Source organism: Hetaerina americana, unplaced genomic scaffold (genome assembly GCF_022747635.1).
Source record: "Hetaerina americana unplaced genomic scaffold, ioHetAmer1.1.p SCAF_7, whole genome shotgun sequence".
Classification (NCBI taxonomy): domain Eukaryota; kingdom Metazoa; phylum Arthropoda; class Insecta; order Odonata; family Calopterygidae; genus Hetaerina; species Hetaerina americana.
In genome coordinates, this window is record NW_027287316.1 from 27583587 (window position 1) to 27608767 (window position 25181).

The following is a 25181-nucleotide window of genomic DNA, read 5'->3' on the forward strand; positions in this document are numbered from 1 at the left end:
TCAGGACCCCAATTTGCACTTCTAAAATTTAGGCGTGAGCTATCAAAGTCTCCTCTCTAAAGAGTATATCCTTACCTTCCGTTGGTCACCATCCTGCTAAAATATCTTCACGATTATTAGAAGCACAACGATTTTTCTAGAAGCTATGCTGGCGTATCTAAAAGCCTATGAAAGGAACCAGGCAAGAAATAAAAGAACATTCATTTTGCTGAGAAGCCAGTTTAATCCAAAAGAGTTTACAATTTCGGCCAAGAAAGCAGCGGAAGCAATAACAGTTGAAGCTTGAACCAATGTCGACATCATTGCATTTTAAATACAGGAACTAAGTTCTTCTACGGTATATATTTTCACTGTACAGAAACTCACATATTTAATAATTAGCTGCAGTAACGGAATGGCCGAGAAAGTGATTCTCTTCACAAAAGGCTGTAAACTTGCCATTCGTTCATATATTGGCAGCGTTAGATGTACTGTTTGAAACAAAGAAAATCTTTCAGTTTATGAATGCTGATGGAAAGATCTAACAGAAACAAAAGATTAATGATCAAGGAAGTAGTTTATTTTTCTCCCACGAAGTATTTTATGTGTTCTTGGAACCAATCAGTTTGGTAGTGTATTGCCGTGATATGCCATAGTGCAGTTACTTCGACGAAAGTGATGCTACTGTGTTGGAAATCAAAATAACGAGCCTCAGATGAGGTCGTTCATTTACAAATCTTATCTGGAAATAACGCGCATGTAACCGAAAAATATACTTTCATGAAAGAAGTTCCTCTACGTCCTCAAGTTTCATGAGAAAAAAACTGATATGAAGATACCGAAATGGTAACGCTGAGTTGGGATGCATCTGACGTCATCCGGTTGGCTCCACGTGTCACTGCTCAGACCCATTTCAGTGAAAAGGGTTGAACTGCGGCGTGAGCCGAATGACGCCAGAGGCATCAATTGAACGTCAAATGGGCTATACGCGTCGATCTTAAAGCGAGTTCGTCTCTTATAAGTGGTCGGATCTTAGTATAAAAGCACTGTCCTAATGCGTGAAACTGAAATGAAACAAATGCAATGGTGTTTTTATTTTGATATTTACCAATTCTTCTCGTAAACAAATTAATTGAGCGAGCCCATTTGTTTTGAGCAAATTCAAAGTACCAACATGTAAACAGGTTTTTTTCGTATGCTCTCATTTTTTTTCTTTAATAATAGGAAATGTGAAGGGATTCGGGGAGGATATCTTAGGCAAACGTTTTCCTGCTGCCTCTCCCGTTAATATTTCCTCGGAAATTTTTTGTGGTTTTTGGACCGCCGTCCGTTTCTTGTTCCTTTGCCCCGCGGTTCACAGGTAATGTGCTAAGGTCGCCTCCCAGTGCTCGTGGCGAGCTGAAGTTTGCGTGGGCTCTCCGTGCTTACGGACGTACTCGTCACACTCCTCGAGACCCGGGCTGGCCTCGACAGCAACCGCCGCTCCGGGGGATGTCGCCGCCGCGCCTGTCGCCCCCACTGCTGTCGGGGACATCCCTCCGGACATGCGGCTACCGAAGCCACTGTGGAAGCTGAGGTAGCGTTGCTGAGGAGAAAAAGAGGGAATAATTTCTCTAAAAGGTTAGAAATTTGAGTACTCAATTCCTCTTCCGATATTATCATAACAAATTGGCTATCACCGCCATGTATCTATCTGTCTACATAGCACTAATTTATAACACTAATTTTTGATTTACTCCCCTGTAATTTATGTACGCTAAGTTCATGCTTACGATAAACTACATTAAAGTTAAAAAAGTTCTTCAGTTGCGAATGATTTCGAGTCGTTTTACTATGGTGTTTCGCGTCGGTGGCGGTGGGGTAACGCCCTCGACCTCTAATCTAGAGGTCGCGGGTTCGAATCAAGGTAGGTTTATGCTTTGTAACATAGGTGTTTGTGATTGTTTTTATAGTTGTTTAGTTAGTGACGTAGGTGTTTATCATTGTTAGAATGCCGATGTAAAGGCCAAAGTGCTGTTTTCGTGTTAATGTGTAATAAATAAATAAAATATTAAAAGAATTGAATGCACGTATTTTCTTTCCTATTTTACACTCGGCCGTTAATCTTGCCAGAAAATCAAATGATAGTTTTTTTCTTCGTGAAATTCATTGATTTTAAAATGAGAAAAATCTTTGTTCATTTTTTGATGTCCAGTTTAAAGCAAGCGTGCTGATATAGTTCCATTCTGGTTAATGGATAAGCCGCGTAAAAATTTAATTAAGAGATTGTTTTTGTTCGAAAGAATGTAGGGAAAACTATACACGTGGGCGTATATCCGAGTGCTTCAATTGATTTCCTTTGGGAATAAAATTGGTCATTTCTGTCTTGACTTAGTAGAACTTGTTCATTGCATAAAGAAAAAAAATGCAGCTTTGCTAATTCCACTGAGTGTTAATTCAACTTCCGGTGGAAAATTATGAGAACTAAATTTAACCGCGCGTGATGAGACGCGCATGATTACTCCCATAATTCATTTCAGAGTCTCCAAAATATAGCTTCGATCAGGAGCATTATCATGGAATGAGGGACTCCTTCCCACGGACGATACAGGATAGCAAGTGTAGGGTTATAGATAACAAAAATTCCATTTGTCATCCTCAGCGTCAGGGGATTAATTAGGTATACTCATTTGCATGCAATTTCGCTAACTTCGTGTGCGTTGTTGTCAAAACCCTTCCTGCATGACCGCATTAGAATACCATGAAATAATCTAGTGCTCTTAACAGTATTGCTTTGTCCGTCCGTCCGTAACTTTCCCCTTCCAACCCTCCTCGTCCCTCTCCGCGGGGGGGCCCTCCCGCTACCAGCAGTGTTGGGTCACATTCCCTACCTTTGTCCTTGGGGAGGAGAGCGTTTTATGCTGCATGTTGATGTGGTAGTGGAATTTCGCCTTCTTAATTTTCATACTGGCTTGCATGTTGTTGGATGGATTTCGTGCTGCATCCTGGGGTGCAATTGCTTGTTGGTTTATGGTTTTTTGTGTTTGCATGCGTGTGGGATGAAGGGATTTTTGCATGAGAGTGTGCGTCACTTTGGGTATAGTTTTGCATGTATGTGTTGTTTTTGCATGTGGTATTTTTCCTATTTACAGGTGGTGACCTAACACCACACGCCTTTGCGGCGGCTTGTGGGGTAGTATGTGCATGTATCATATTTGATTCACTTAGATTATAATCAAGCAAGGAAACAGCGGAAGTGATTCTGGTTGCAGAAAACATGGATGTTTACCCGTTCTTTGCGTTGATTACCTGAATGTTCCTGGCGAATACTCCATCTGTCAACATGCGAGAGGCAGCTTTGAGAGCTCGGGCGAAGGAGTCAATTCGGCTGATGTGAGCCACAAAGAGATCCCGAAGCTCCAGGGACTGGCGATGTGGCGCTGCGACGACATTCAGGCCACCACCAGAAGATAATCCACCCTAATTGCAGTAATTGAAGGAGATGTCATTGCACAATTCAGAGTTATATACCAGTACCCGTTAAATTCCCGGTTACCCCAACACTCAAGGCTAATCAAGTCCCCTAGTGAACTCGTATCCGTTTTGAGTATTCAGGCATTACGATAAAACCAGCAATTAAAACCTGTCCAGTCCTGTTTCTCTGCCGCATTTTATTAAGTTCCTCGTCAGTAATTATTGATTAATGAGACTAAATTAACCAGTATCCATGGAATAAATGGTTAAATCGTGGTTCTCAATGCTGTTCATGATATATCATGCTATCAGCCTAATCTTGTTGCTTAGTTTCAGTGGAGATTATTCGGGGTTCGTGGAATTATTAGGGATTATTGATTAGTGACCTCACAATTACCCAAAAATGTGCTGTGGATTCACATGTGTAACTATAAATTGAATTGAAGTATATAATTAATTGTATTGGGGTGAATTTACAGACGTATAAGGCGTTTGGTTACCTTTCACAGGTTTGGAAAAGTAATGCTAATTAGTCAATTCAAATATTAATGCACTTTTACTGTTCAAGGCATAATTGAACTCTTTTCTTCGGAACCAGTTCTTGATGTTAATAATGTGTTCAGGTATTTTAATGTGTGCTAAATTAGTTCCGAAAATACAATGTAAGGAGATTTGTTCTCGCGGATCTGGGGTTGTTTGTAAATCTTAGCTATTCAATTCATAATTAGATTTTGGAAAATATTTACGTAATTTTTACAATTCCTTGTTTGAGAAATTAGTCTTTAAATTGTTTTTGGGGGTCGCCGTTGTTGAAAGTGGCACCTGTTTAACACCAATGTAACTACATAAAATAAGTGAAGGCAGGCTCTTCTTGATTGTCTGTCAGAAACTAAAATTATTGCTCTCGTAAGTGCCTCTACATCATCGATATATCGATATATAAATATATATTTATAGAAATAGATATAAGGAAAAGGGATAGGAACACACATAAAGGACGAACACAGGAGAAGTGGGGAAGGCGGAATCAGGCAGATCAGAATCTGGGCACTTGGTTGCATAAAGCATCGCAGATCTCAGTGTAAATTACGTTTCCTGGATAGCTCAAGTGGTAGAGAGCCTCCGCCCGGCAAGTGGAAAGATCCGGAGCACAAATCCCGGTCTAGGAAATATTTTTTCACTCGTGATCTGCCTGATTCCGCCTTCCCCACTTCTCCTGTGTTCGTCCTTTATGGGTGTTCCTATCCCTTTTCCTTGTATCTATTTCAATGTAAATGAGTATTTGTTCACCGTTTGGAGGGATTTCGTGGTATATATATATATATATATATATATATATATATATATATATATATATATATATATATATGTATATATATGTATATATATGTGTATATATATGTATATATATATATGTGTATATATATATATATATATATATATATATATATATATATATATATATATATATATATATATATATATATATATATATATATATATATTTATATATATATATCCGGTTAATAGTTCAAAATACTCTTTTATTATCTTTTTATTGTCAAAACTCTAAAATAAATTGCTGCTAAACATCCCTTTACTACCGACTTACTCTCAGGGAGAGAAAGTTCTAATGAAGGACTTATTCAAAATAAATTTAATTCGAGTGTCAGCCACTGATACCTGCTCCAATAATGTCTTCATTGCAAGTGTTGCCTCCCGTAAGTCAATCACAGATGGGTCATGGTAAATTCCATCTTCGGCAGGGCTGTAAGTGTCCACGGATCCCAGGATTCCAAATCTAATGGAAATGAAAAAAATGGAGTGAATATTAGAATTGAAAATGTTTGAGCGGCCGAAAAATACCTTTATCCCAAAGTTCGTCTATTGATATGGTCCGTTTTGTCCAAATTCATTTAATTATTTTGGACAAGAGCATTTTTGATCTTAAATAGAGGGTGTTCTATGATCACGTTTACATATTTACTTCACAAAACATACATGCTTATAATCACAGCAGGACATGCCTAGGAAAAATCGGGAGTTTAGATATCCTAGTCACATAAGAAATTTTTACCAGTTTGATATACTGAACGAATGAAATTCGTCTCGCCATCCATCCCTACTCCAAGTAAATTGCATTAATTGATTGCTAGCTCCACAGTTACGCATTCGCAAAACATGTTTGCCAGAACATTAAAATAAGGGAGACCCGAATAAGGGCAATTTAACCTTGAAACTCTAAAAATCCTGATTGTTATGGAAAATGTTGAGCGCTTAGGATTTATAAAATTTTCGAGGCTAAATTCTTAATAAATGCTAAGCTGCGATGTGGTAAAATAAAAATTATCTGAATGATGCCGTATAAATGAAGCAGTTAAGCTCCCTACAGATTTTTTGTCGGAAGATCTCGTTAGGTCAAACCTACAACTTTCATTAGGGTAATATAAAAGGGATGATTTCTACAGGCTTTCCATGAACTAATATCCAATTGATGCAAAATAGTTCCTGTTCGGGACATTTTGGAAAACATCTCGCTCAATCACTTGTATCTCTTCACAGGAAGGCAGGTTTCTCCTCCCAGTAACATCAGCCACGCTTAAATTGCTTACAATTGGAAATCAGAATTAATACGAGAATCGTGGTTATGTGAGCATGGAAGGTTAAATATTATGGAGCGAAATAGCCGTGCAAGCGTAGGTAAGATGCCTGGCTTTTTAAATCTTACAACATTATTTTTTGAAAAAAAACCTTCTTCCGTTTGTGCCCTTGGTGAATGAATTGATTCAAAATATATTATATAATACGGCATTTTTTAAAATCAGGGCATCATGCCATTTGTACTTAATATAATTTCTTTGAGATGCAAAACATTAGCCATCAAGACAGTCTAAACTCCTATACATTATCGCTCCTCTTATTAAATGTTATTGTAATAGTTATTCAATGCCAGCTTGTACATGAATCCCGAGATGCGGAGAGGCTAACCGCGGAGAGACAAGTGCCACTACGAGGTGAACTCTGGCCTCCTTCAAGAGATGAGGGGTCGCGTTAAAGTAACTCACGCGGATGAGATGTGGATGTCGTTCCCCAGGTGGACGCTAAGCTTAAAGTGGCGTTCCAGGCCATGGTGCTTGAGGAAGCAGAGGGTGCTCATGGCGTCGTAGAGGTAGCTCCGACCGCCGGCTCCTCCCCCGAAGCCGGTGCCACCTTTAGCCCAACCGCCGGACCCACAGGGAGGACCCTCGGGTAGAGTCGGGGCCAGCAGCAGTTGGCCCCGGAAACCCAGCTTATCCTTGTATTCTAGAGAGTTCCATAGAATTTCATTCGATTAGCGTTTTTGCAGTGAATTAACAGAAATTTGAACACTTATACGATAAGAGTGTTGCTTTCTCAAGCCGATGTGAACCGACGTAATTTCGGGTATCTGTACCGGCATTTTTGGAAGGATTAAATGCAGTTTAAATCATAGCAATAAGAAGGTATTTCCATGCCTTACCATAAACGTTATGTGATTATTTGAAAAGTAAACGTTTGTTGCCTTACTTAACGCAAAAGAGCTGAAAGAACAATAGTTTTAGGGTTCACTTCTTAATTCAACTGTGTACAGCGTGAAGTCGAGGAACAGTATCGTGAACAAGAACAATGCATAAAAGTTTGTGCTACCCACTTTTTGAGTACCCATTTATTAAAATATATACAGCTCTTTTTTGTGTAGACGTTAAGCCTAAGCCAAGACGTGATAATCTGGTCAAATTTGACATGTTCAGCTAATGTTGAAACACCCGATATGTGTGTGTTGTATATATATAATACATATAATTATATATATACATATAATTATTATATTTATATAGATAGATAGATATATACATATATATGCGTGCGAGCAATCCAATACTTTATACTAGATTTCAAGAATTTGATGACCCATAAAATAGAATTAAAATCACAATATATTTTAGATATTTTGGTGGAAAAACAATGCCTGTTTCTTTTTGGTGCATTGTTTTATTACGAATTGAGTCTACAGTGTAGTGATTCACCGTTAAAATAAGTTTTAAATAACTTTTTCAAAAGACATATGGCATTGCTTGGCCAAGTTAAATAGAGGAAGTTTTTCAGGCGGCTCACTCACTCAACATAGGAGTACATGAGCGAATGAGTTAAAAATTTGGTTCTATAACAACCAATTATAATCGCCGGCGTTAGAGCAAACGCTAACCCTTTGAGTACCCTGCGTAATTGCTTAATTTCGTGCAAAACAATGCCAGGTTATTATGAAGAGAGATGTAGAATTTATGACAAATATTAAACTTTATTATTAAATTAATATAGCAGAAAGTTGATAAATCTTACATGATTGAGTACAAAAAAAGTGAATTAAGCATACAAATAATGATTCAATTGTTATTTATATTTACAGCCATCAAAAAAAGTCACCTAGAGCGACGCTTGTGGCATTTTTGGGAAAATTTGTCCTCGCTCACTGCGAGCTTGGCACTTAAATGGTTGAGTGAGGTTTATAGCAGCTCGAGGTCTAATGACTCTGAGTGTTGGCGAGTCTGTGAACCGGGGATCGTTCAGTGCCAATGGAGGCTTGCTTACCCGCTGCCATCCGTAGGAATCGGGCGTAATTCCTCATCTCCCGCTGGATGTCCGAGTGGAGGATGGAGGGGAAGCCTTCGCGGGCTGCCGGGAAGAGGAAGGCCTCCGCTCCGAGGCGGTGCGCGGCCTCCAAGCCGCGCCTCACCTGCGCGCCGGCCATTGCCACCACACCCGCCTCCGGGCTCGTACCCGCCCCGTGGACGTACCTGTGGTGCCGGCGGAGAAAGTGAAACGATCGCGTGAGTCGAGGGATGAGGTCAACAAGGGATCGGGTCGTGGAAGCCTAGAACCATCTCCAGAGTGTCATGGGCTGGAGCGAAACATTGAGGGTGTGAAAAATCATGAGTGCATTTGAGCCCATCTGGTTAATCAGACGGGGCAAGAAGTCGCTTACGAACCCAAAGGTCGCTGGTTCGGGTTCTGCCCTGGTTATGGGTGTTATGTGTCCGATGGTTCGGCCCTGGGAACACCTGGTGGCAAGTCAGGAGTGTCTTATTAGGATCTCCGGGGCGGGTGAGCTACTGAATACGCCGGGAGATTAAAAAAAACACTGTTTAATGCATGTATGTGAATATGAGTCAGTTTTGTTACAAAGGCATTATTTGTTTTCAAATTGCGGGAACGTGCAGCGTAAAAATTTCTCCAGGTAAAAGGAATAGTTCTCACAGTGTGTGAAACGTTGTCATTTCGAAAATGTTCAGAAAATAAATTGGAAATGGTGAGCAAATCTTGAATATTTTACTCCAGAAATGGGTGGGAATGATATAAAAGGCCGCTATGCAAGACTTACATAGTGAGCATTTCCTTTCGCGAGCGTCGTTCTACAGCTTCCAAGAATAAACACCTAGAAATCCAGATTGTAAATCTGGTGGTTCGGTAGCCCTTCGAATTCGTTTTCCTCATTCTGCAATGTCGTATTTCCGATCATACCGTTCAATTTCTTGGAAAACTTGATTGACGGTATTTGCTGCAGCAAACGTCATTATTGACTGTATAAGGTTCAAGTCTATGCTCCCATGACTTACGCCACTTTCAGTTAGTGGTCAAATGTTTACGATCAATGTAAGAGCTATGAAAAATCAAATTAGGAAGTTTGATATCGGCTGCGACGTCCATTTCACGATTCTCGGCCCATTGCGGACAATCGCGTTGCGTATGATTCAGGCAGAGATCATTGTGCGTATATCCTACCGTAGCTTGTCGTGGTGTAACGAATATTCTCAATGAACCGACTGAATTCAGGAATTCCCCCCGCCTTCCTGACCGAAAGCGCGAGAGGTATGTAAATACTTGATCCTTCACATTTTGTCCATTTCCAAATCTGCTTTAATGCTCACTTTGAATTTAAAATTTTTTCATAAATGTAGGATAATAAAGAGCGAAACACCCGCAGGAAATATCAAATACGCACTCCGGAAAAGAATCTTGTCCCACTTATTTGCCGAGATCATCAGTTATACCTAGCAGGCGAGCGGAATGGGTATCATAATATTGAAACTGATACAAATTTAACACTCTATCTGATTTTGGAAGGGATTAGCAACTGTTTTTTGAGGATTTAAACGTTTTATCTTTTCGAGAAACTTAGCTGGGTAAGTCTTGCGCGTCTTGTCATACTTGGGAACTTGATAATTAATATGTATCAACTGCGATATTTTTCTATGTGTATTCTTCTCCATTTTTGCTCGCATGATATTGTAGAGTTTTTGAAGTTGAGAAATAAGGATACTAGAACTCGACTGTGCGTCCCAACATGGGTTATGTTTATAAATGCTTAACGTGTGCAATATTGAGTCCCATTATGAGAGATAATGCGATTTTTTTATGAAATTAGAGTGGTTTCAAAATGAAGAACTCTTGAGCACAGTTTTATCAAAATATAATCTAACTAATGGTTAGTCGTCTATCACTGCTAGCAGACAACATGGCTTGAATATGTTCGAGCACGAAAACGTACGTTATTTGACTGCAATGCAACGTGATTTGGGACGAGTACATCACCCATTTTATCGTTCCTCTTCCTTTTAATGACGCTGCGTGAAAGAAATCCTAACCCATTCCTAAATTAAATACATTACAAAATTACGGCTTAAGCCTCCTAACGGCCCTTGCTTTGAGAGCTCGACCGGTATTGCGCGAGAGGCGTGCTGACCTCGCCTCACCTCGGGTGGGAGAAGAGGTCGACTCCTAGCCAAAGGGGCCTGATCCCCGTGCGCTGCTGCAGTTCCGTGACCAATTCAATGGCCTCGTCCATGTTGCGTCCGGTATCTTCCGGAGTGTCGCCCTCCGGACATAGGTCTCTGTCGTACAGAGTCCAGTATTTGGTCCCTGTGGAGACAAAAGAGAGATAGAATTGAGGTTGGGGTGAGGTTTTCAAGGAAGTAATCTGTGAAAAAATTCATTGAGAATATTAGCGAAATAAACATTCGTAGATATAAACTTGTCATTATGTATTGTACATATATACATACTGGGCGGAAACGTTAAGTTGCGGCCTGACAGCTGTTTTGTGTAACAGAGGTACGGCCATCATTATCATGCTTCCGTGACCTCTTAAAATAATATTTGTCTTTTTTACTGCTTCCTTAGAGGGAACTAGAGATTAATTATTCCCTCCACTTAAACCTTGTAGTACCTCTGTGCAGAGGAGAAACCATTGTGCCGAAATTATTGCGATAGCAAAATATTTTGTGTACTCGTCATCCGTTCTGTATTTAAAGTAATATGATTTTAAGGAGTGATCAACTCTGAAACGTCATGCATAGATGTCGGCTGAATAGGGAATTGAACTAACTTATTTAATTACGTAATTATGAAGATATGTGAATGAAATGAGATGATAATTGATATTATTATGGATAATTCAGACGGTAATATGGCAAACGTGTTAATGTACCTGTACAGTGAAGAGTACACTGCACTAATCAGATATGAATGCAGAATATTTTCGCATCATATTTAAGTGAATAATTGTAACGAACGCTAATTGGAAGATAGGGATGAATGATGCCGCTAATATCCCGAATCATTTATGTGATCAAATTAACATAAGTCAAGTTTTAGGTGTCTTGCCATTTTAAAAAATATCCCATTAAGAGATTTTTTGTTTTTCTGCATCCCGTAGGGAGATTTATTTACACTTCCTAAAAGATCATTTATTTTGTGATAAAACATTGCACACTTTATAATTGGATGCATTATTTTTCATTGATGTACGTTCCTTTTTGATTATTTTGTCATTCGTACCATTTTGTTTACTTAAACAGCCGTTTTAACCCGTCAAGAGATGAAAACAGGGAAATAAAAAATGAAATATATTCGGTCACATGGGCTGTGAATTTGAGGACGATGTTTAAAGACACCATTTTGATTTTTCACTGGGCATCTTTCTGTTGTTTGCAACCAGTCGGAAGAGAGGTTTCAAATTTTACGATGACACATTTTCTTTAAAGGAAGCATTACATCGTCGAAACTGTGCGTCAGCGTGTCCAGGTAACGTGTTTCACTTATGTTCTTCAAAATATATTTTCGTTCTGTCGATTCCAGGTGCATACTCTCTGTGTGACGAATGCACATGGAAATAACTTTTAAAGTTTTTGTAAATTTATTTGTGAAGGAAAATTTCAATGGATTACTTAAAGTCATGTCGATCCAAACTAATAAAATACTGGTAGTTTCTTTTTTCACGTAATTTACGAATTTAACAGGAAGCAAGGTAAATAAATTAATTTGCATGCATAAACTTGACGAGCATCAATTTCTCAGTGAATACCAACTAACTTGGGAATAAGGTCACATATTGAATGAACAGATATGAACTTATTTCTTAAAATATACAAAAAACCGAACCATGATCGTGTACTATTCTTACTATTTCTTATTTTTTCGTGATGATGCCGCAAGAGTTCGAATCATTATGGAATCCGTTCATTATAAAAGAACGGGTAATGAGATGGAATATGAGCGTTCGTAATGAGATTTGTTGGTTCCAAATATTTTTTTGCCAGACTAGCAATGCGGGGTTATACGAGAAATTTTTCTCATAATTTTTCAAAAATCTTTTCCATCAATTAAAACAATCAAATTTCAATTACCCAGTTTGGTGTAGAACTCGAAGGCCGCTCGAAGTCTTCGTTTGTAGTTTTCCATTGAATTGGTGCCGTCATCCCAGGGGCGCTGAAATGTTTGTTGTCCAAAAGCATCAGCCCCTGAATGGATTGCAGTGATTTGGGTAAGATAAGATTGGTTTGGGCCAAATTTCGGTTATATCTTGACGTTGGAAGATCGTAAAAGGTCCTGAGCCATGATTGAACAAGTATTTTTTTAATGAGTATATTGTGAGATTTATAAAATATGATATAAAAGATTTGGTGGAAGCTCTTTTCATAATATTAATCCTCCGTCTTCATTAATTATCCAAAAATGATCGCGTTAGGAAATTATCTCAAAGGGATAAAAATTTTAAGGCAATTTTTCGCACTATAGAACTTTACTTGGTAACATAAAACTTTCACTTTTCAGTACAGTAAATAGGCGAGGCATACTGATCTCAGTGCGTGGAAGCTTACGTTCTCTGATAGTAGCATGCCTTTATAGCAGGCCTGACACAAAAAACGTATCAAGAAATTGACCTCACAGTTTTTCTATTAAGTGTGAAAAGTTTTTGGCCAACATCGACTCAAAAATAAATGTAAATGAAAAAGATTAAATCAAAACTTCATTTAAAGGTAAAATTTGAAGACAAATTTACCAATTACATATGTCCAACCCTCTTTTATTTTGAAAGAATTTTTCTTATTTCATGGTTTACTCAGCAAATTAATTCTTGCCCATTACAAGTAAACCCATAAAAATTACAAATTACTTGTATACTTTTTACTTGTGATTACCCTAAGCTACATAATCATCTTTTCCGCATTTAGGAACAGGGACAAGAGAATTTTAGAGGGAGTATACCCTTAGTTAAAAGAGAAATCTCGATCGAGAATATCCTTATATTTTCCTAGAATTTGTTATTTTATTATGAGAAAGTACAGCTTTGAAAATAGTGTGTTGTTCATTGATAATTTTCTCAGGATTGACGTTTAATTTTGATTATTTCCAGCAAGGAAATAGGATATTCGTAAAATTTATTAATGTATAGATTATTATTAAGTGCTACATAACGTTTAAAATATGGAAAATACTACTAGAGTGAAGGTGATGTGCAGAGAGCATCAGATTTGTTGTCATGAATGGTTGAGGCGCACCTGTGCTGCGGAAGGCATGAGGGAATGAAACGGCCGGGCGCATCCACTCCTCCATGGTGCGACCATGGACCCTCTCGTTGGCCCCGCCGTAGTAGCGGTAGAAGAGAGTCTCATCAGGCCCCGCATCCGGTCTGTACTCCACTCGGTTTAGGCCTGTAATGAAACGCCTGGGAGGTCAGATTGTCACAGTCATTGCGTATCAGCTGTCCACTAGGGATTAGAGGGATACAGAGAGGTTTGCACTTCGATTATAAATCTTATCCACTCCAAGGATTAGAGTTTTAGCCTGTTCCACCTTCGTTTATGACGTTTTTTTTTAAAGGCCTGTTAATGTTTTATTCCGCTGTTATGTCCTGATTTATCATCAGATCTCTTGGATTGCATTATTTTACATGCTTTCACATGTCATGAATTCACACGTTTTCTTTGATTATTTTCTTAAATCAATCTCCGCGTTGTGCCTCCATGTGTCAGAAAAGTCGGCCTCGGAGATAACCCAGACGGAAATATGAGGTGTGAGACTTGACATAACACAAGTTAAGATGACATTCTTACTTACTGACTAATCAGCTAGAAGTCGATTGTCTTTATTAAGGAAATTAATATACACAGATATTAGTGGAATGCCGGATGGTCGATTTTAATTCAATCCGCTTAGCAAAGTACTTCTCGGTGCTCACACACTAAGAGCGATTGCTTTGAACGTCCCTGAACATGAAAATTATTGAAATACTTAACCAATTTGAGCTTAGCACGGAGAAAACACAATGTATTACGTGCCATGTCTTTAAAATAAAACTTTGCGTCTGTATGCAGGTAATTGGGACATTGTCAATTAGTGGAATTCAGGAAGCATCACATCGCTATTAGGTACCTTGGGTTGGGAACCACTTGAAACCCTAAGATTATTACGATGTGTACGATTTGATTCCCGATGATGATAATTACCTATTAGTTGGTATATCCCTTCAATAAGCACCCGTGGAAGCTTTCAGGTTAATATTACGATCTTAATAACTGAAGGAATGATCACTATAATAATATTTTTTTTCTCCTTTACTGCACTCCGTGTAATTCTGGGCTCGTATCTGAAAAAAATAGATTCAGGAATCCAGCAAAATGGTTTCGTCGTGGTCGATCGTTGTCGTGGTCGTCATGGTCAAATCGTTAAATAGCCGTTAGAAAATCCGGCATATGAGTTGGGAAGACCCAGGCTATATTCATAATTTTGAAAATGTATTGGTGGAGTTTTTTTTGTATATCTAACGAAACATTTCAAACTTTCCACTCCTCACGGAGATAACTGCCGGACAGAGTAAACACAATTTCTCTTTCCTCTTGTCTGATTAAAGACCAGAGCATTATAGTAAGGAAGCAGTAATTCCCCTTTTAAACAAACCTTTTTCCCCCTTATTCTTAAAGTTCCTACCTGATGCTCTCTATTATTCGGTTGTGCGGTGATTTCAGAGCTATTCTCACATAATAATACCCTTGGCGAATCCAGGATGAGACGGTTTTTCGTACATTGAAGTGCGTGACCTTAGCTTTTCGTCACTTCTCCAAATACGCAGGATGGACTCACCCTGATTAGAACGATGCAGGACTGTGAAGCTGACTGAGCGAGGGACTCATTCAGCGCCATCACGAATAGGTCACAAGTTTGTTGGTTTCCGCCAGATTTGTGAATTAGGCAATCTGGTGGGAAAGAACCGAATGGAAAATTAGACCATAACACGGAAATATGGCATTAACGCCCCTCTATTGAAGGTGGGAGATATGCCCCTTTTGACATAGGCACTTCGCGCTTCCTCCGCCTATAACCATGCCTTTCCGTATGTACCTGCGAAGTTAACTCGAGTGGTGTGGTCGATGCACTCACTATCAAGAGTACTTCTTTCCCCCCTTTGTTCCATCCAACGTACCTATCCTACCGTTATTCTTCCTCATTTGCCAAACGTTCTCCCCTCTATCAGTCTGCAACATCCCATCGCCAATCCAAACGCCCCGAATCCATCATTCTTGCCCTCTTTTGATTTCTCCTTAACAATCATTTCTTCTTCCTCATCATGCCTAGTACTTTCTCGTTTGTTTTACTTTCGGTTCTCTTCACCTTTTCCATCCTTCGTCACGCACACAATGCAAAACCCTCCAATATATGAATATCATCTTACTTCGATAATCATTTTTCCACACTGTACAATACCAATAATCAATAATGAAGTCATTTATGGCCTCATTATTACTACCTTGAAATGAAGATTAAAAACTTAATGTGTGTCCTCGAAGATAAAAACAGACTTTTTAGAAAAATTATTTGGACTGCAATTTTTTTCCACGATGCAGGATAAAACTTGTTATAAATTTATCAACATGAATCGAATTTCTTCTTTCATAAAATTTCTTTGAGAAAATGGCATTGCTTTCCAGCATATTCTATATGAACTTGAGATGGCCAGCAGTATAGAAATTCATCTTCAAAGGTATAATGAAATTTGAGCAAGTATTTGGTCAGGTATGCGAAGCTATTTACGAAGTGCGGCAGCCCCCTTCATTTGGAAAGTCGAATTATTCTAACGAGCAATTAGGATTGACTGCGACCTTGAACTCGATTTAAATATTTCTAATTTGAACGTATTTTTAATGGGCATATATCTGTTTTTCCTTAAGAAGTGCACGTGAATGGGTAGAGCAGTGCACGGATACCGATATCTGCAAAACCGCGAATACTATTTGCACTCGTGCGAAAGACGCCGATACAAACAATAAATGCATCAGAAGGTCGAAATATTAAGAATAAGAAATATCTACATATTTGTTCTTTTTATGCCATTCCAACGGAGGCCTTTCTCAGAAATGTTTGAATAGTAGTGCACTTGGCTCTTGTGGAACACGTGCATTTCTTTAATATCTCGCCCTCGCTAGGCTCCACGTACACCTGCCCTTTTCTCTTGACTCCCCGAAGCGTAAGGGACGGCACTCACCTGGGAAGAATTCATTGGCGTCAAAGTTTCTCGTCTCCCGCTTCTGGCGCTTCGTCGCCTGCCCGGTACCGTAGATGGACATCCTTTCCTCCCGCAAAGTTCCTTCCTCCAACTTTTCCCGCCTTTTCCGTCTTCCTCCGACGAATTTAGACAGCGTCTGACCTATCTGTGTACTATTGAGGATGCAAAATCTACCCCTTTACCTTTTTAAGTTCAAGAGAGAGAGAGAGAAAAAAAGAGCCCCCAATTCCGGACGTCGAACGAAGATTTTAAGTTGGTGAAGCGTTCCCCTGGAATTTTCCAGATTTTGGATACCTTTTCTCCCTTCACCGTTTCCTCCACCTTTTCCCACCCACACTGCTGGAACTCGGGTCGAGGAGAAACTTCGTTCGTACCCCTTAGGGTGTTACCCTTTTTATAAAGATCCCTTCCCCCCTCCCCTCTCTCCTCCCGCCCTATTCTCATCTCTTCGGTGGCGTCGTTTCGAGATGAAAAAAAACCGAAATGAACTTTTTTATTTCAGAGTGAAAACGGGGCCGTGTTTGTGTGTGAGGGAGGCCTTGAATGACATCGTCACGCGTATCTCATGTCATTTTCCTTGGCGCCTTGAGTCCTCACCTCACCCCTTCTCATTCACGCTCGCGACTTTTCTTCTGAACCATGCTGTTGAGTAGTAGACCCTACGCTTAGGGGGTGGGAGGGGGGGGGTTGCGCTCTGCGTGGCGGCAAGTCTTCTTACACCTTTCCTCCAAACAAACCCCACTCACCCTTAACCGGTTGGCCGCACTCGAGAGAAACGGCGAGTCCCGTTTCCCCTCACCCACCCGTTCCCATTGTCGCGTGCGGGCGGCCCACCCCCATCTCCCGACTTAAGTTGCGCACCGAGTCGTGAGTAAGCGTTTTTGACACCCTTTTGTTTCAACCCCGGGTTCTTGAGCGTCTTGGCCCCAAGGGGGAGGGTGTCGGGCTGGAAGGGGATGGGGAAGAGGGTGGAAGAGATATTACGACGATCATCTTTCGCGCAACCTCTCCCCGTCCCTCACCCCCGTTCTCGCCAGCGTGCATTCGCTCTTTGCTCTTAGACGGGAAGGAAATACTCGTCGACGACTTGTATGCAATCGGCCCGGTTGAATTATTAAGGAAAATGTATCGTGCAACAGGGGGGAAAACATGATTACTGCTGATGGAGGTGACGAGGTGTTCAAGTAAATGAAGTGACCCCAAGATGTGAAGGATTATGGACAATCCCACTTGAAAACATTCGCCGAAGTTACTTTAACCTGCTGGGGTGCCACATTATTTCAAATAAGCGCGACATACAGTGTTGTAGACTAAGAGTAACGAAAACTTTTGCTTCGGACAGAATGGTCAACAGAGTTCAAATCTGGATTACGTTTTAAGACGCTACTAACTGAGCCCATATTCTTAGATAGACCAAAGCCCTGATTTACAACGAAAATGTAACGTTTATTAATAACAGTGATGAGTTTCTGCAACTTAAATCAGATCACTTCGAGACCTGTCCATTTGTCCAGATGGGACAAGAACGTTTTGATCTGACCTTAGCTCGAGAACTAGTTCTTCCCAGGAGCGCTTGCAGGCGAGGGCCATAAGTAGGTCCGCTAATCCAATTATACGAGCAGTACGAACATATGGTATTACTATTGAAGATATCAAGGGTTGCCTACGATATACAGGAATTCTGTAAAATGTCCTTAGTCCTTAGGATTTACGCTCGCGTCGTTTGTGTCAGCGACATATATTTACACATTTTTTTATTAGAGAGTTAATATAACGTAACATGTCACCATCCACCTTTAGATGCTCATCCATACTAGAAACTGATGGATGAATTGTTTGAAAAAAAATACTAGACAGAGAAATTGTAACGCCTCATTATTCATTGTAATTATTATCATCATATAATTATCATTGTTGTAATTCACGCCTGCCACTATTTGTATTGGCTCTACCTGAACACTAATCATCAAAAAGGAATGTTAAAAGAATATACTTCTCGTCTATTGCAATTGATTCAAAGATAATGAAGTGGGACTAAAATTTTGAATCTTACGCACTTGTCAAGGTAATACTACGCGGGAGCGAGACTATATGATTCGCGACGAAAATTGATTGCCATTTATCAAAATCTCGACTGTGCTAGTCATGGGAGAGCTACTATATACCGCCTTTTAGGTTTAGAATGTCGGATAAGATGGGAATGGGTCACATTGTGGTAATTTGATTTCCCATATCTTTTTTAGCAGCACAAAGTTGTTTGAAAACGATATACGTTGGCCAAAATTAATTCTTTATTTATTTGAAATACTGTATGCCCTTAATGCTCATTCTGTGGAGTTTTTTAGCTTTTGAATTTCTATTTCGATACCAATATTCCTGTATCTCTCATAGTTCACGCTGTGATAAACCCGTAAATATTTAAGAAATTATATAAACAATTATTTAATTTATACGACCATGCATTAATACAATAATAGTATGTAAATTTACAAAACCGAACCTCTTTTTATCTTAACATCCATGAAAAAGATTTGTAATCGTTATCTTAATACTTAACGGAAAAGCAGTGAATACAGCAGGCATTAAATACACTAATTCTGATAAAAAATAAATGAATCCAATAAAAAATTTTGATTTTCTGTCTTTAGAGAACTAAATAGTTTTAAAAAAATATTTATATTCATTTGCAATATCGACATCAGCACATAGAGGTGGGGTCGATATTGTACTGATTTATCGCAAATTCAAAAAACCCATCTCGTATAGCCCCAGTGCTTCAATGCTTTCTCATTCAAAATATGCACAGGGAAAAGATATATTACAGGCCCGCACAGTAGGTATGGAAGGTCAGATGACATACATAAGATCAAGGGAATATTAAGCAGTGAAAAGGACAAATTGACTTAATACACTTAAAGAAAACTTCAAAACACCAATCTCTAACACAAAAAAAAAGAAAATCCCCATATCATTAACATCAGTCTCCCAATCAACAAGCAAAAATCAAAACTAAGCTATTGCAGAAAATTTTGCACAACACATCAATCAAATTATTGTGTTAATTGCTTACATCTTTTCTAAAAAGTACTTGCCCTATTAAGGAAGGACTCGAATGGTTTTGCAGGTAAATTGTGCCAATCAACAATTGTTTTATTGAGAATTAATTTTTTTATTTGTTATTTGTGCCCGGTATTTTACCTTGAATTTGTGATTCTCATTCCTCCCTGTAAAATTTGGATTTCACGCCTCTTTCCTTAGTTCTGCCCAAGCTTTATCTCCCTTCAGAATGCGGAACATTCCATAATGTCTGCTTATTTTTCTTCGACTTTGTAAAGGTTCCCAGCCCAGCGTTTTTAACATTTCAGTCACACTCTCTATCCTCCTATCCTTCCCCAATACATATATTTAGATGAATCATATTTATTGTAAAATATTTGTCTCGGAATGGAATGCCGCGTAATAATTAATGAGGCAAGCCATGGAAAAATCAATTCACATCAGTTGGAATGTATGATGGTTTATTAATTGTTTGAAAATAAATAGCAGCGGTGCAATATGACCTTAGCTGTCTGCGCACCTGATTTAACCACTAACTACCACTTGCTTAATTATAGTGAATCATTTTCTAAATAATCAAAGATAGTAGCATTCTATATATGCCTTAAATAGATATAATAGTCAAGTCATAATTGAAACTTTTTAAAAAATTTGGCAATAGTATTGATGAAGAAAACTCTCTTCAAATATATATAAAAGGTCAGCTCATATGCCACCAATGTTCTCGCATTATCTCAATAGCTTAACTTACTTCAAAAAGGAATTGCAGGCATGCCCTCATTCACGCGAAGAAATGCTTTCAATGTTTCCATTAAGTCTGGGAATAAAATGGGGATGACTGAATATGTCAAACGAAAGTAAATTTAATAGTATACGTTTGATTAAACCTTTTAATTCTGAATTACGGTGGCACGCAGGTAATACTGGGTCCGATTTCGATATTTTCACTAGATGTAATTCCTTCTACAGATAGCCTTACCTCAAGACCGTGTCTTTTTCTCCCCATCGTCTTTTCATGACATTTTTTCGAGTGTAAATGTTTGAAGTTGAACGTCATCGGCAAGTGAATGATGCTAAAAACGAAATGCACCAAGGGGCCACACAGCTTAACGCCCCATCCGACGGACGGCGTACTCCACTTGAAGTGCTATCTACACGGCACCCCGGGTATAGATCGGAATACCACTGAAAAATCCTGCCACCTCGGATTCGAGCCCGGGCCCTCTAGGAGGGAAGCTGGAAAGAAGTACATTTAATGTTGCTCGATTTGCTGCACTAAAAGCCATATATCCGCCAACGAGAATGAAATTCATTCATGTACTATTTAATCTCGTGCGGAATGATTGCGTGCTTTCCGTGACATGAAGGTAAGATTGGTCTTTCCTGTCTCTAAACAAGAGAAAAAAGCGAGCTCATGGACAATACCGACGGATGAGTGTTAAAGAGTTATCTTGTCAAATTAGTAAATGCAGGCCAAATGAACGGAGTAATTACTGTCTTAAAGCTGAAACCTTCTTACCAACGTCCAGCTTGGCATTCGACGTTATGGAACCAAAGGTCCCGTTGTCAATTATTGCATTAACAATTTCACCCAGGATGTATTCATAATCCGTCTTCGATTGATGTCAAAGGGTGGGATGAATCTACTGTGTCGCATGGGGAAAGAGCGCCAGATATTTGTAGAAATGCACCTTTGTTTGCTGACGCTGCCATAAAATTTCTTCAAATGGATACCTTTGCTTTAATATGACGTTTCGACCAAAAATTTAAACGGTTTGCTCGTTTGGAAGGGCAAATCTCCTTGTAGGAATACGTTTTAATATTTTGGTTCTTGAATTTGGTATTGAAATCGAATTAGATGCACACTTCTCCCGAAAGTACCCACAGGAAGAAGATCTCAGTCTCTAGTTGATGGATTTACCTACGAGTATCATTATCGTTGCATCAAAAAGCTTTTGCTTGCCAAGAAAAAAAACTTTATTCCTAAGTTTTAGAATATTTTGTTCAGATCAATGGTTTCATATATTTTTTACGGATGGCTCACGAAATTACGTAGTTATCTACCGCGTGCATCTCGTAGATGGTGCGCGGACACGCAGATGCTTCTTCATATTGGATGTAGCATGTGCGGGACAAAATAACTCTTCAAGATAATTCTAGAAGTGGTCAGTGGAGGAGCATATCATTCGTCACCAGTTCGGACTCCATGAGGGTAATGCAGTTACACCATCGGCCGCTTGCTTTTCACTTGATCCAAGTTGGCCAATATTTTTGCGAGAGACACAATACCCCCATTCTCCCTCTAAAAGCGAGGGAGGCATAAGTAGTTTTTACGTTGACTGGTACCCTTAGGAATAGGGCAGGAAAAGAAGCAGCTGACCTAGCGGTCAAATGAGAGGAAATCGTTGGAATATGAGAAACGGCGGAGGTTGTGAGGGCCCTTGACGGTGAATCAAATCTTGACCCAGTGTGAAAAATACCGGAGAGAACGGAGATACCTTAAAAAATTCGGCCTGATTTGGGTAACATTTTAAGGGATGACCCTAACTCCTTATGCTGAGTTTTAAACTTTTTAAAAGGGAACTGGCCCAATGAGAAAACTATATATAGTAAGTGGAATCTCCGTTTTTAGGCTATTGGTTTTTAAATATTTATATATTCATGTATGTAGTTATCTATCTATTTTTAAGAGGGTTTTGAGGTTATATACCAGGGGTGCAAAATGATATTGACTGTCGACTAACCCTAAATATAACTACTACCACTACTAGGATGATGGTAGGTGAAAACTTTGCTTTTCCACGTAGAATTTATTTTTATTTTTTTATTAGGACCTAGGTGTCATTACAGTGTAACGTCTTCAGGTCATGTAAATACTACTATTAAAGAGCCTTGTAAAAGAAATGCCAACTTCCACTTGACGAACTTACACCAAAAATACTACGAAATATGGAAAACTCATTGTATTGCTCAGGTCGTTTTCATTAAGAAATAACAAAGGAAGAGAACATACGAGTAGCAGTCATTCTCTTCAGAATCGGGCATGCTTCCTTAACACACGGGCATCTTTTCACGCGTGAGAAGGAACTACCCAAGTGTGATAAATGTGCCTCCTCTCTTTTCGTTAGACATCTTGTGATAGTGAAGACGGAATTGGAACTTGCAAGCCAGATTCAATATTGTGAGTGGGTTAACCAATACCTAAAAAATGACTAAAATGGTATTTAATAAAAAATTGGTTTCATTAATATGGTTTGCGAAAAGTCCCATTATTTCGGCTATTGACATGTGCCACTCTTTGGTATTATGCATATGAGCAGTCAAAATATTCCATATAGTTATTTGAATAGCTAAACAAAATCTGTCATGTTTTTTCCCAGTTGAAGGAGGCTGCAATATGGTGCCAACCCATTTAGTTGAAACTCACCATTCGCCTCTGCGCCTCACCATAATTTTTGGTAAGTTACAATTCTTAAACATTTGTTATGGAACTCATTTGATTAAGAGCTTAATATCATTCGTTAAAGTGAAGTGACTAGACTAGGGAACAGCTAAAATTGGGCTTACTAGGGAGCAGTAAAGCCTTTCGAGGCGACATATGAAATTAAGTATTTACAAATTCGGTTTGTGAAACCTGTGATTAGAAGTTTTTTTACTCTTACTGTGCCCATGCGGCTATTTAAACATAATAATTGTTTAATTGAACACAACTACAGATATATTATTCAACCCGGAGAGAGCAAGGCCAAGTAAGTGATAAGAATTTGTAATTGGTGCACTAAGACTGTGTCCAGGTATTATGCGCAATTTCCTAACATGTTATTCACTTAAATTCATATTGCACCCTTAATTTAAGTCTATCAAGAAATACCTGTACTGCAGAAAAGTAGGCAATCTTTGAATTGTCTGTTATTGTTTGAATTCGTCTGTATGCAGCTGATGTGCAATAAGGCTTGGATGTTAGCGAATGCCATTTATAAACAAACGGAACTGCACGTTTCCAGCTTGAGAGTGTTGGGAAATACCAGACTCTATGACAATGAGATCTCAAGAAGCTGACAGTACGTGGTAGTGCGAATCCGTGATTAGTCATGTAAAGCGGAGGGTAATTCAATGTATCATTAAAATAGAGTGAACTTATTAAAAAATGTAAATTGTATGGCCGGAGACTATGGAGACTCGGAGATGGAAATAGGTAACCTTTGAATGCGTTAACTTGGTGATGTTTTTTCAATTTCATCGCTTGCGAATAATTTGCATACTTGCATCCTCCTCTGGAACTAAGAAAGCTGAGTTAAAGTTTAAACCATGAGGGAATAAACTCGATCAGGAGGAGCTGGGCAAGTAATTGGTCAGTATTGATGAGCGGACCTGGCGTAGTGGTGGATTTAGAAGAAGGATTTCGTTGACGAGATAAGAATTAAAAAAACGAAGAGAAATGGTGAAAGTAACACTGGTAAAGTTGTATCCGTTAAAACAATTTTGGCAAAGAAAGACAAGGGCGTAGCGATGCGTGGAGAGGAAACCTGTATTTGAGGCCAGAGGATGAGCTGGAGGCGTTCGAGATCTGAATGTGGCGGAGAATGGATGTGGACAGTGAGGAAGACAAACTCAATTTTGAAATGGGATAAGCGGATAGAGGAAGTTACTGTGGGAAATTCGAAAAAGGAAGAGAAAGTGAATGGCAGAAATATTGAAAGTTAGTGGGATGTTGAAGGCCATGATAGTACGGAAAATGTTGAGTAAGCTTGGTAGAGGAAGAAAGATTCAGGATCTAAGATGGCTTTAAGGATGATTATAAAGCATAAAGAACTGATCAGGGAAATTATATGAGGCGAACAAGAGGAAATTTACGATACATAGTTCATAAAATTTTAAGGAGGTCGTCAAAAACCTTCATTTTACAGGTAGATTATCTTCAATGATTGAGTTACTTTTTGTCGTTATTCCGTGCCGATGAATGTAACTATTGTCAATAGTTCATTTGAATTCCCCTTTACGTGATTTTTGTTCAGTTAGCAGTAAAATTAATAACATGTTATAAGAAATTCTCCTGTATCATGGTTATACGACAGACGCCAGTTGCATTTTTCTCCGTTATCGTGTTTGCGCATGCCTACAATCCATTTTCAACCTCTTGGGTATACTGCTTAAAAAATTCTTCAATTCAATAAATGGATGTTTTGAATTTTACGTTTAGTGTATCGTTTCTATATCTGTCACAGAGTAAATTGATAATTGCAGGAATACCTGCTTTTTGATATGGATCAAAAATGTAAGTTAGTTCAGCAATCAACGCTAGGATTTTCCATTCTGTTTACTTTCACTCGTAGTATTCCCATATTTCAACATGCTTTTTTTCGATGTCCTTTTTGAAGTTTCCACGCACACAGAGTCGAGTTTTTTCTTTCAAAAAAGTATATGAAGTCACAACAGTTGTGAAAACGACTCGTTTCCATGAGCCAGGTAGGTGCTGCCTTCGCCGTCCCTTGGATGAACTATTTCGAGAACGGTTACGTTAAGTGCTTCGGATGCGTGGTGGCTTGCATTCAACGATCCCTTTCGAGTTAGATTGGCGCCTGATACGGATGGTCGTATCTTCAGAACACAATTTCAACGACAATTCTAATAGTCTCTGATTTGGAATTTCGTGAGCGTTACTCAATAAAAATAAATGTAAACACAGTAATTAACCAGGAAGATGGTTTTGACTGTTGAGGATACAGCTCCCCTCGTTTTAAGGTCCACAGTACGAAATATTGAACTCACTCATTTACACGGTAGAGGGGTCTTTTCCTTTCCCCGTCGGCCTGTAGTTTATCAGGTCTGGTGT

At 39.1% G+C, this 25181-nt stretch overlaps 1 protein-coding gene across 1 annotated transcript; it reads right to left on the reverse strand.

Annotated features, from left to right (window-relative positions):
* Positions 1-203: 203 nt before the first annotated feature.
* LOC139696285 (uncharacterized) lies at positions 204-16644 on the reverse strand. The gene is made up of 9 exons (XM_071594982.1): positions 16271-16644; positions 13290-13442; positions 12135-12248; positions 10203-10368; positions 8041-8246; positions 6498-6735; positions 5116-5233; positions 3268-3438; positions 204-1564 (listed from the first exon to the last, which is right to left on the reverse strand). Exons 1-9 carry the CDS (start codon positions 16350-16352, stop codon positions 1334-1336), a joined length of 1479 nt encoding a protein of 492 aa, XP_071451083.1. The 5' UTR covers positions 16353-16644; the 3' UTR covers positions 204-1333.
* Positions 16645-25181: the final 8537 nt, after the last annotated feature.